The sequence below is a fragment of the Clupea harengus genome, chromosome 16 (genome assembly GCF_900700415.2).
Source record: "Clupea harengus chromosome 16, Ch_v2.0.2, whole genome shotgun sequence".
Lineage (NCBI taxonomy): Eukaryota > Metazoa > Chordata > Actinopteri > Clupeiformes > Clupeidae > Clupea > Clupea harengus.
Genome location: NC_045167.1, coordinates 22590753 through 22603252, shown reverse-complemented (window position 1 = coordinate 22603252; position 12500 = coordinate 22590753). Strand labels below are relative to the sequence as shown.

Genomic DNA, 12500 nt, shown 5'->3' with positions numbered 1-12500 from the left:
CTACGTGTGTGTGTGTGTGTGTGTGTGTGAGTCTGTGTGTGTTTTCATATACACTACGTGTGTATGTGTGTGTGGCCAAGAGAGAGAGAGAGAGAGAGAGAGAGAGAGAGAGAGAGAGAGAGAGAGAGAGAAAGAGAGACAGACAGAGAGAGAGAGAGAGAGAGAGAAGGTAACCTGAGTGGTCTATAGCCAAGCCCCAATCACTAAAACAGGTTGTTTATTGGTGTTTGTAATTACATACAACCACGATGCTAAAAGAAACCTTACAAAGTATGAAACTGCTACTGTGGGTTTATGCATTTAATGTTACTAAAATAAAGCACACTGACACACACACACACACACACACACGGACATTAATAGTTTCCATAGAAAATCTCACTATTATTGGTCATGTATGCTTTATACCCCACTATGCCAAACATGTCAGAATACATCAGCAGAGCAGGCAGCACATCCTCCCACACACACACACACACACACACACACACACACACACACACACACACACACACACACACACACACACACACACACACACACACACACACACACACACACACACAAACACACACACAAACACACACGATGTAACCAAAGTAGATTAGTTGACGCAGTGCCTGAGGAAAGTAAGGCACGTTGATGATGTGTGTGTTCGTGTGTTTAAACGTATGTGTGTGTATGAGTGCGTATGTTGTGTGTATATTGTGTGTATGTTGCACACATAGTACAGGAGTGAGTGGGAGAGGGTTGCTATATTTGTATACACCCATGGTTCCAATCAGTAATGTTGGAAATGTACATTTGATCCCGTGCAAATTTCTGTGTGTGTGTGTGTGTATGTGCATGCATATATGTGTGTGTGTGTGTGTGTGTGTGTATGAATGCATGTACGTGTGTGTGTGTGTGTGTGAGTGTTTGAGTGGCTGGTAAACCTGCTGTGCTAACGAAGGCAGCCACCATCTGGTATGATGGTGTGTGACAATCTGTGCATTTGGAGGGGTGACAGAGGAGGTAATGAACACGGGGAAACAGAGTCCAGCACACACACACACACACACACACACACACACACGCGCACACACACACGTGCGCACACACACACACACACACAGACACACACACACACACACACAGACACACACACCAAGGAGATAATGAACATGGGATCAGGACTGTAGTACACAGCAGAACAGGTTTTTGGACATGTACACTTTCACACATGAGCACACACACACAACCTAGCCCAAACACTGTGACATCATCCACCTCAGGGACCAACTCAGCACTGATCTGATACCAGACCAATACCAGATACCAGATCCAAACTACGACAGCACACACGCGTGCGCACGCACGCTACCTGGCAATATCCATGCACCCTAAGCACCTCTGTCCTGCTCTAAAACTGAAGCCTCCACACCCCCCTTTAATCCAGAGGGGTGGCCCTTCCCTCTTACCCAGCAGGGGGTTGTTCCACGCTGGCTGGGTGATTTGGCCCCTATCGCACCCCTTACAAACCACTAGAAAAGGGAAGGAAGGAAGTGAGCTGGTATACCTCAAGATCATCTGTCAATGTTTGACGAAGATGGTGAAATAATGCAGACTCAATAAGAAGGGTAAAGGTCGTACTGTAGTTGCAGTGACATTTGGGTATATTGAGACATTATTCTTTAATTTTTAATTTCAGTATAAATTCTCAAACGTGACAATCTATTGGTGAAGATGTGACCTTATTTATGAATTGATAAATTAGTAGTAGCTATTTGGCTTGATGAATGATGAAATATGTATAAACTGTACGTATGCAGGCGCAAAACACATCAGATATTAATCATCCACAAAGTCCACGCAAGTGGTCTCTATGGTAACCGCGAGCCGTCATGGCAACAGTCACCAGAATAAAAGAGCTAAACTATTATTACTCGCCTGATGACTTTTTGGCCGCCTACCATCGCAGGCCCCTCGTGACAGCTTCCTGACTGTGAGAGCACACACAAACAAACACACACACACACACACACACACACTCAGACCACAGACACACGCCAGGGCTGCCGACTCTTACGCACTGACACGGATCTCATACCACACACGCTTTTTTTTATGGTAACATTTCATCTGTAATGTCAAATTAGTTATTTTAAGTGAAGGCACAGCAGTGCGTGCAGCAACAACAACGGTCTGAAATTCTCGAGTAACCAGGGTAACAGTGGTCATCTGGTCCTACTTTTTTTCTTTTTTTTTTACCTGAAGTACCTCAGCCAACAGCTGTAGACCTTGAGCCTGTGATGTCATTCACCTTCATGAGGGCAGTCCCACTCCAATGCAAACTTTTCTGTCTCTTTTCTGTCATTGTTCATTGTCATTTGTCTGTTTTTGTTTTAATGTACTGCTGTAATGTATGATGTTCTTTGTGTTATTGTATTGTACTATGCATCAATAATAAAAATAAATAAATAAATAAAATAAAAAAATCCAATGCAAACTGCCAGTAGATGTTAATCCACTCCTAACAAACACAATAGAGTGACAACGGTACAACTAGCATAGCGCTGTGGTTGTAGGCTAATGCTAGGCTAATGCTTTATTGGACTTTTGTAAAGGTTTTGAGATAGCATTGTTAGGTATTCTGGCTATATAAAGTATGTGAAATGTAGCATGTCTCAGGAGTTAGCACATCAACTCATAACCAGACGGTAAACAGACAGCTTAGGTTTGGTTCCCGGAAAAAAATAAAGATAGGCTATAATGGCCCTCACATATTTAACTTGTTATAAAATGATGTATACAGCACGGTGTGCTTTATAGCTTCATGCTGTATTGTTAGACCTTATTTTTATTAATACAACCCCCCCCCCCCCCCCCCCAACTGGAAAAAATCTCACTCCAAGCTGACACTGGCAGCCCTGACACACACACACACACACAGAGAGAGACATACACCACACACAAGCACAAGCAGTCATACACTATACATGGCTACATATTGACTCTTTTGGAAAAACATGAATCATATAGGTTAAGGCCATGAGTGTTTTGTGTGTGTGTGTGTGTGTGTGTGTGTGTGTGTGTGTGTGTGTGTGTGTGTGTGTGTGTGTGTGTGTGTGTGTGTGTGTGGTTGTGTGATGACTGCAACGCTGAAGTGGCAAGGTCTACTGTGGGTGTAGAGAGAGAGAGAAAGAGTGCGCGCGAGAGAGAGTGACTTACCCTAGATAAGATAAGTGGATAAAGCAGATATTACCAGAGGACTGGTCATGTAAGATCTATTTTGACTTCCAAACACACACACACACATAGACACACACACACACAGACACAGACACACACAACCTTGAGACATTCTCTGAGCAGGTTCTCACTTGTATGGAATGATGAATGTGGCACATACTTACACTCTGGTAGGCAAACACACACTCACACACACACACACACACACACACACACACACACACACAGTCACACTCACACTCACACACACACACACACACACACTCACACTCACACACTCCCACACACACTCACACACACTCACACACACTCACACACACTCACACACACAACTATGCTTTGTATGTTTGAACCCACCCACACACAAATCATCAGGTGTGGAAAATGCACTTAAAGTACTTAGAAAGTAGATACTGTGTGGAAAGTTTACCCAAAAAAAGGTTAAGAACCTACTTAAATTCAAGTAAGAGTTGTTAACTTTAAATGTGCAGCAGTATTAAACAGTAACATTGCTTTAGCACATGGAATGAAAGAGTGCTTGTCAAAATGTCAGAAGTTCCAGTTTCAGTTAGAAAAGCACTGCTTTCTACCTAACTTTTAAGTTTAAATAAAAATGTACGTACAAATGACTGAAAAATGGCATTGAAGTACAGTAACAAAGCACACCTACTACTGCGAATCACCCACAGCATGTTTCATACATAAAACTGAAATGAATTGTGCTCTCAGTCATTCCAAACTAGTTTAGTTCTTTAAATGTACTAATGTATCCATGTGTTCATGACTAGAGTGTTCCTGATGGATGAGAAAGTCATTTTTCTTCAGCTGATTTAAACAACAGGATTCTGATGCCACCTAGTGGTCATAACTATACCAGAATCAGCACTTTCTCCAACTGTGAGTTGGTGTAGTGTCAAAATGACTGACAGAAATACAGCGTGGTTGACCACACACACACACACACACACACACACACACACACACACACACACACACACACACGGCTTATTACAACAATAGGGTTTAAATAGTTCTTCCTCAAAACAGTAGCATCACCCACTGATAACTGAGGATTCTCTATCATTCTATTCATCATTGTACGTGTGTGTGTGTGTGTGTGTGAGAGAGAGAGAGAGAGAGACAGAGAGACAGAGAGACAGAGAGAGAGAGAGAGAGAGAGAGAGAGACAGAGAGAGAGAGAGAGAGAAGACAGAGGATTAGATGTGTTGTTCAGAGAGTATAGTATCTTTAATCCAGTCCAGTGGTCTAGTCATGGGAGGCTATTTTAAACTAGAGCCTCCCACAATGCCCTGCGCCTTTCCATTGTCTCCCTGGTTGCCGAGCATCTGTTGCCCCGGGCGATTATGATTTACTCTGAGCTCTCGAGAAATGCTATTTTCTGCTGACCTGCCAAGGCTATCTCTCTGTATCTGTTCATATCACTTGTTCTGCATCAGTATCTATTATTCTCTATCTTCCTCTCTCTCACTCACAGACACACACACACAGACACACACACACACACACACACACACACACACACAATGGATTTTGCATGCTTTGAAGTTGTATTATTCCTTTCCTTTTATGACTGGGTGCTCTATCAATGATCTACTCCGTACTACACAAAGACATGAAGAAGAATTAGGTTTGACGTGTGTGCGCATGTGTGTGTCTCACACACACACAGACACACTCAACCATCCTTCGTTCTCCTCCAAAATACAGATACACATATAAATACAGATACACATATAAATGCACATACACATTACACAATACACATCTGTCATATCATCACTTCCCCCCCCCACCCCCCCCCCCCCCCCCCCATCAAGTCCTGCAGTCCTCTGTGAGCTAGACTCCACAATCAGCACACATCAGATACTCAGCAGTAATGAAGCTCTGCTCATTAATTTACCACTGAGCCTAGGGATTCACACTGTTCATTCACTGATGATGTGCACACACACACACACACACACATACACACACACACGCGCACACACACACACACACACACACACACGCACATGCACACACACACACATACGCACACACACACACACACACACGCACACATTCATGTATTTCTCTCACCAATTTGCCCCAAATGGTTACCACTGTCAAATCTTTACTGCCCCCTTGTGGAGAGAACTTCAGCCTAATTTCTGCTGCATTTCTGTGTTGAGTTGTACTTCAGCTGCGTGGGTGTTATTCTTTTTTTTTCTCCGCCAAAGAAATCACAGCCCACGTCATTATATAATCCACTCTCTGCATCTGCCCAGATTCTCTGCAATCGTTTTGTTCTGCCTGCTAGTGATGCACTGCAGTCAGATCTGTGGCATCGCTTACACCTGATCCAGAAGTGGCTCCCAAATATTAAGCAAACATCTCCCACTGACTCTGTCCTTCTCTTTTGTGTAAGTGTGACCAAGCACTAAGGACCTCTCTGATATCGTCTAGTTTGGTCTGACCCCCAAATAGAGATGTCCAGTATCTGCTCCTTATTCCCTCCTCCTGGTCCTTTGGGAATCCCTCGTTAAAGAGATTCTTTATCTCATTTTCTACATTTATGTTAAGCAGGGGCTTCTACCCAAAGGATTACCCCACACTACCCACAGGTTGCCTACACATTCTATTACACCACGAGTGCCCTGGGACATTATCCACTGTGTATCACGATGCTTTGGGTACGATCAGCCCTAAACCCAATCTCCTGCACCGCAGACACGGATCGGTGTACCTCGGGGGCAACCTTAATCCACTTCCTGAATCCCCCCCCCCCCCCTCCCGCGCGCCTCCTGCGCTCCTTCCTGTGGGCAGAGCAAAGAGGCTTCGCTCCCCCGCTGCGTCCAGAGAGGGAGCAGGGAGCAGGGAGCACACTTCCCCTCAGGAAGCACCTCCTGCATGCTAATGGAGTGCTCCCTGGAGGGTGTGTGTGTGTCTGTGTGTGTGTCTGTGTGTGTGTGTGTGTGTGTGTGTGTGTGTGTGTGTGTGTGTGTGTGTGTGTGTGTGTGTGTGTGTGTGTGTGTGTGTGTGTGTGTGTGTGTGGAGTGCGATTTGAAACTATTCCGCTGCGCTCCATATGTATTCATGACCTGACACACACATGCCACTTCCTCTTACGGTGGAGTGGAGTGGAGTGTTTTCTGTTATACACTTGAATGAAGTGTTGAAGAGACGTGGAGTATTTGTCAAAAAACTAGCGAGCTAACTAGCCAGCAGCCAACAGCCTTGCCTTGCAAACACCAACAACATCAAAAACAGTTGCCACTGGAAAGAAAACTGTCAGTAACTTGATGTGTTTCAGCTATCATATATTTTGGTTTTGTAACGGTTGTTCTTACATTTGACTCCATAGTGGCCTGTGGAGCACAGTGAGGGTGACTGGGGTGTGTGTCTCTCTTTGACCTGTCATGACATGTCCAAATATCCTCAAATTGAATTTGAAGATGTCGAAAACCTAAATGTCAAAAAAGCTGCATACACTTAAAAATAAAGGTTCTTGACATGACCAAATATCATCAAATTGAAATCGAAGACGCACAACTTTACATGTCCTCCTACATCTGTCCTCTCTCCCACCTCCTTTCGTATGACTCCTCCTACATCTGTCCTCTCTCCCACCTCCTTTTGTATGACTCCTCCCACCTCCTTTCGTATGACTCCTCCTACCTCCTTTCGTATGACTCCTCCTACATCTGTCCTCTCTCCTACCTCCTTTCGTATGACTCCTCCTACATCTGTCCTCTCTCCTACCTCCTTACGTATGACTCCTCCCACCTCCTTTCGTATGACTCCTCCTACCTCTTTACATATGACTCCTCCTACATCTGTCCTATCTCCCACCTCCTTTCGTATGACTCCTCCTACATCTGTCCTCTCTCCTACCTCCTTACGTATGACTCCTCCCACCTCCTTTCGTATGACTCCTCCTACCGCCTTTCGTATGACTCCTCCTACCTCCTTTCGTATGACTCCTCCTACATCTGTGCTCTCTCCCACCTCCTTACGCATGACTCCTCCTACCTCGTATGACTCCTTCTACCTCCTTTCGTATGACTCCTCCTACATCTGTGCTCTGTCCTACCTCCTTACGTATGACTCCTCCCACATCTGTCCTCCTTACGCATGACTCCTCCTACCTCCTTACGTATGACTCCTCCTACCTCGTATGACTCCTCCTACCTCCTTTCGTATGCCTCGGTGGAACAGAGAGCCTGGCTGTTGGGGTGATGTACACTAGATGTCCTCAACACAAGAGCCACTTGTGTAACATTAGCATGTCAGACCTCTCCTGGCTCCGCCGGAGCACACACACACACACACACACACTTAATCACACACACACACACACTTAATCACGCACGCACACACACACACACACACACGTAATCACACACACACACACACACACACACACACACACACACACACACACACACACCCACACACACACACCCTCTCTCTCACTGTCTGAAACTGCTTTTCACACGATGAGACAATGGTCCACTCCGAGTGGCCCTCCAATCAACGAGTTGTGCGATAACGTTGAAATGAAGCGTTTGTTTGAAATGTAGTTACAACAATGGTGGCAGCGTTGGGCTAGATGAAGTGATCATTTCAGGAGTGGCAACGCTAGCAAACGCAGAAGGATTGAAGCGGGAGCAAGAAGAATGTGTACAATTAAAGTGAATCCCCAAGGGAGCGAGGCCAGACTGGGTCTGGTTCTACCCGGCTATATGAGACCAGCTGTAATGCATGACCGTACTGTATGTGCTGCTCTCTTTGCATTGCCATGCTAGTACAAGGACCCTAGAGGCCCTTTCAGTTCCCACCTACACAAGCCTTCAATTTGCATCGCTACCAGACACCCAGAAATAAACACTGCGCTTACCAAGTGTCTGCTGATCGAACTTGACGCAGATAAATGCCTGCGATTCTTAAAGCCCCTGCCTTGGCTTTGGGCTTTGGTCTTTTCTGCCCCTGCCTTGTCTTCTTCTGCCCCTGCTGGAGTCTGTGCACTTGAGATGGCTTCTGCAGCCATAACTGAGGTAGCGTGACAGGACACGTCTGCCCAGGAGTGGAGTGGCTCTCCTCAGGCTCTCTCTCTCTCTCTCTCTCTCTCAGCGCTGCAGCCGGCTAATGGGCTCCACTGACAGGAGGTGAGAAGTTCAGGCGGGGGGGGGGGTGGGGGGGAGTAAAAAGTTTTCTGTAGTTGTCAGCGTCATCTATCTGGGCTTAGTCAGGGTGTGTGAGTCAGCGGTGGAACCCAAGGGCAGTGATCTGGTGGATGAGAGCAGTGATGGTGCCCCCCCCCCTGCATCAGGACGTCTCAAAGTGATCTGGTGGATGAGAGCAGGGATGGACCCCGTCTCAAAGTGAGCATCTTATTCTGGGTCGGATGTGACCCACCCAGATCCCTCTCTGATCTCACATGGTTCTTCACATTTAGTGGATGACTTTATCCAATGTCAGTTACAGTATCGTACAGCTATGTGTCCTGTCAAGCTATCTCAGTTATGCCTAGCACTACCAGAGCAGGGGCGTCCCTCTCTACCTTCAAGAAGCTTTTGAAGACCCAACTCTTCAGAGAGCACCTCCCTTCCTAACTGGCACTTCGACTAGTGCTTAACTTGCACTTACAGCGGTTACATTCCTGCACGTCTTTTTTCTATTTCTTTTTTCTATTTCTTATGTAAAGTAGTATTTATTGTTACACTAGGTCTCTATTACTCGTAGCTTGACTGTTCTCTCCCTTGTACGTCGCTTTGGACAAAAGCGCCTGCTAAATATCTAAATGAAATGAAATAAAATGAGCTATAAAATGTAATTGGTAAGCGTGCTCCCAATGCTAATGCTAAACCCATGACCTTCTAGTTTGCTCTATCAGGTGAGCTGCAAGAACATAGAATACATTCTGGCCCACCGCTGTCCCTGGTACAGCTGCCCGGTGAGAACTGGAGGGTTAAGAGGTTGTCTCTAACTATCTCACCTGTTTTAGGGTTATAGTACCGGTTCAGGTAACACCTCAAGATTCTGTTCTTTCCAGATAGGCCACCTAGTGACAAACACAGCATGGCAGCTATGGCAAGAGCAAGAGTCTGGTATATCGTCAACTGAGAATGAACCAGGGCTATCTGACATGTCCACATGTTTTTTTTCTTCTTCACCAAATAATATAAATAATAGGATTGGGTGCATAATAACAATATTACATTATTTATAAAAATAATCATATACATTTTATAGAATGGGAGTCATTTGATTCTGAATTTTCAATGACATTTTTCTCAAAAGTGCACTTGGGCCTTGTTAATTCTCAGTTGACGATATCCTGGAGTGGTGTATTCCTACCAGCACCCGATGTCCTAGCTCTGTCACAAGAGATAAGATCAACCAATCCACAGCCCAAGCAGTACCATGGGATGATCAGATTTCATTTCTGTCTGGGGCCCCTAAAACCATCATACCAAATTAAACTGGCCTGACCATTTTAATATATCAGCTAACAAAAAAAGTGCAAATGTTGCCATGGAAACTGTTTCGCGAAATGTGCACTGTCCATTCCAACATAACCATCAGCAGGTGAAATGCAATTCAAAATGCCATCAACAAGCAAAAGGGAAAACATTAAAATTCCCAAACAGCCAGCGTCTGTCAGCGGAATTTGTACCCTGACATCCCCTCGGTCCACCATCATCACTCCGTGATGCCACTTCCTGTGTCTGATTGAGCTATGAGGAAACAGGAAACAGGAAGCAGGAAGTACTGCACTCACGTTGATGAGCTCGATCTCCCAGATCTTCTTGACCAGCTCCATGGAGGTGTAGCCGTTGATGAGGAAGGACTTGGTGTAGTCGCCCAGCTCCAGCGACTCCAGCCACTCCGCCACGGACGTGGGGTTGTTCCCATCATATCCTATGGGGCGCACCTACGAGAGAGAGAGCAGAGAGAGAGATCAGACTCATACCCTATGGGGCGCACCTACGAGAAAGAGAGAGCAGAGAGAGAGAGAGAGAGAGAGAGAGAGGTCAGACTCATACCCTATGGGGCGCACCTACGAGAGAGAGAGCAGAGAGAGAGATCAGACTCATATCCTATGGGGCGCACCTACGAGAGAGAGAGCAGAGAGAGAGATCAGACTCATACCCTATGGGGCGCACCTACGAGAGAGAGAGAGAGAGAGAGCAGAGAGAGAGAGCAGACTCATATCCTATGGGGCGCACCTACGAGAGAGAGAGCAGAGAGAGAGAGATCAGACTCATACCCTATGGGACGCACCTACGAGAGAGAGAGCAGAGAGAGAGAGATCAGACTCATACCCTATGGGACGCACCTACGAGAGAGAGAGCAGAGAGAGAGAGATCAGACTCATACCCTATGGGGCGCACCTACGAGAGAGAGAGCAGAGAGAGAGAGAGAGAGAGATCAGACTAATATCCTATGGGGCGCACCTACGAGAGAGAGAGCAGAGAGAGAGAGAGAGAGAGAGAGAGAGAGAGAGAGAGAGAGAGAGAGAGAGAGATCAGACTCATACCCTATGGGGCGCACCTACGAGAGAGAGAGCAGAGAGAGAGAGCAGAGAGAGGGAGCAGAGAGAGAGAGCAGACTCATATCCTATGGGGTGCCCCTACGAGAGAGAGAGCAGAGAGAGAGAGAGAGAGAGAGAGAGAGAGAGAGAGAGAGAGAGAGATCAGACTCATACCCTATGGGGCGCACCTACGAGAGAGAGAGCAGAGAGAGAGATCAGACTCATATCCTATGGGGCGCACCTACGAGAGAGAGAGAGAGAGCAGAGAGAGGGAGCAGAGAGAGAGAGAGCAGACTCATATCCTATGGGGCGCACCTACGAGAGAGAGAGCAGAGAGAGAGAGAGAGAGAGAGAGAGAGAGAGAATCAGACTCATACCCTATGGGGCGCACCTACGAGAGAGAGAGAGAGAGCAGAGAGAGAGAGCAGAGAGAAGAAGAGATCAGACTCATACCCTATGGGGCGCACCTACTAGAGAGAGAGAGCAGAGAGATTCAGACTCATACCCTATGGGGCGCACCTACGAGAGAGAGAGAGAGAGCAGAGAGAGAGAGCAGAGAGAGAGAGATCAGACTCATACCCTATAGGGCGCACCTACGAGAGAGAGAGCAGAGAGAGGGAGCAGAGAGAGAGAGAGCAGACTCATATCCTATGGGGCGCACCTACGAGAGAGAGAGCAGAGAGAGAGAGAGAGAGAGAGATCAGACTCATATCCTATGGGGCGCACCTACGAGAGAGAGAGCAGAGAGAGAGCGAGAGAGAGAGAGATCAGACTCATACCCTATGGGGCGCACCTACGAGAGAGAGAGAGAGAGAGAGAGAGAGATCAGACTCATACCCTATGGGGCGCACCTACGAGAGAGAGAGAGAGAGCAGAGAGAGAGAGCAGAGGAGAGAGAGATCAGACTCATACCCTATGGGGCGCACCTACGAGAAAGAGAGAGCAGAGAGAGAGAGAGCAGAGAGAGAGAGCAGAGAGAGAGAGAAGCAGAGAGAGAGATCAGACTCATACCCTATGGGGCGCACCTACGAGAGAGAGAGAGCAGAGAGAGAGAGCAGAGAGAGAGAGATCAGACTCATACCCTATGGGGCGCACCTACGAGAAAGAGAGAGCAGAGAGAGAGAGAGCAGAGAGAGAGCAGAGAGAGAGAGCAGAGAGAGAGATCAGACTCATACCCTATGGGGCGCACCTACGAGAGAGAGAGAGAGAGAGAGAGATCAGACTCATACCCTATGGGGCGCACCTACGAGAGAGAGAGAGCAGAGAGAGAGATCAGACTCATACCCTATGGGGCGCACCTATCAGACTCACAGTCAGGGGAGTTCACCGGCTTTTTGTAGGAATGAGTATATGTATTTCTCAATTATAAATATGCTTTATATTTGCAAGTAGGCTTTTTATTTCACTTTTCTGGTGTTTTAGAAAATAATTACAGAATCGACGACTGTGAAAATAATTATGAAAAAAATTTTAAACAAATGTCTGCATGTACTAAACGATTAAGGCTCCCAGAGAGTAAGTGAGAGTAGTTGTAAGAAAAGAGGCCTGTTAATGATCTGTAAGATTTGTAAAATCAATCAAGTTAATTGAGTGTGATTCAGAAGAGTAAAATCAAGTTCAAATCAAACAATATAAAAAAAACATAATCTTGGACCAGTACATATCTAGCAAAAGAGAAGATACTGTGGGGAGTCTGTGCTCTTCAGCAATTACCCCATAGATACATTATATG

General features: G+C 46.2%; 1 protein-coding gene across 2 annotated transcripts in view; it reads right to left on the bottom strand.

Moving 5' to 3' along the window:
* anks1b (ankyrin repeat and sterile alpha motif domain containing 1B) overlaps positions 1–12500 on the bottom strand; it is a 293688-nt gene that overhangs the window by 41934 nt on the left and 239254 nt on the right. For both annotated transcript variants that reach the window (XM_012828021.3, XM_031582966.2), the window contains exon 17: positions 10016–10168. In XM_012828021.3, the coding sequence (XP_012683475.2) occupies positions 10016–10168 (153 nt within the window). The remainder of the gene's footprint in view (positions 1–10015; positions 10169–12500) is intronic.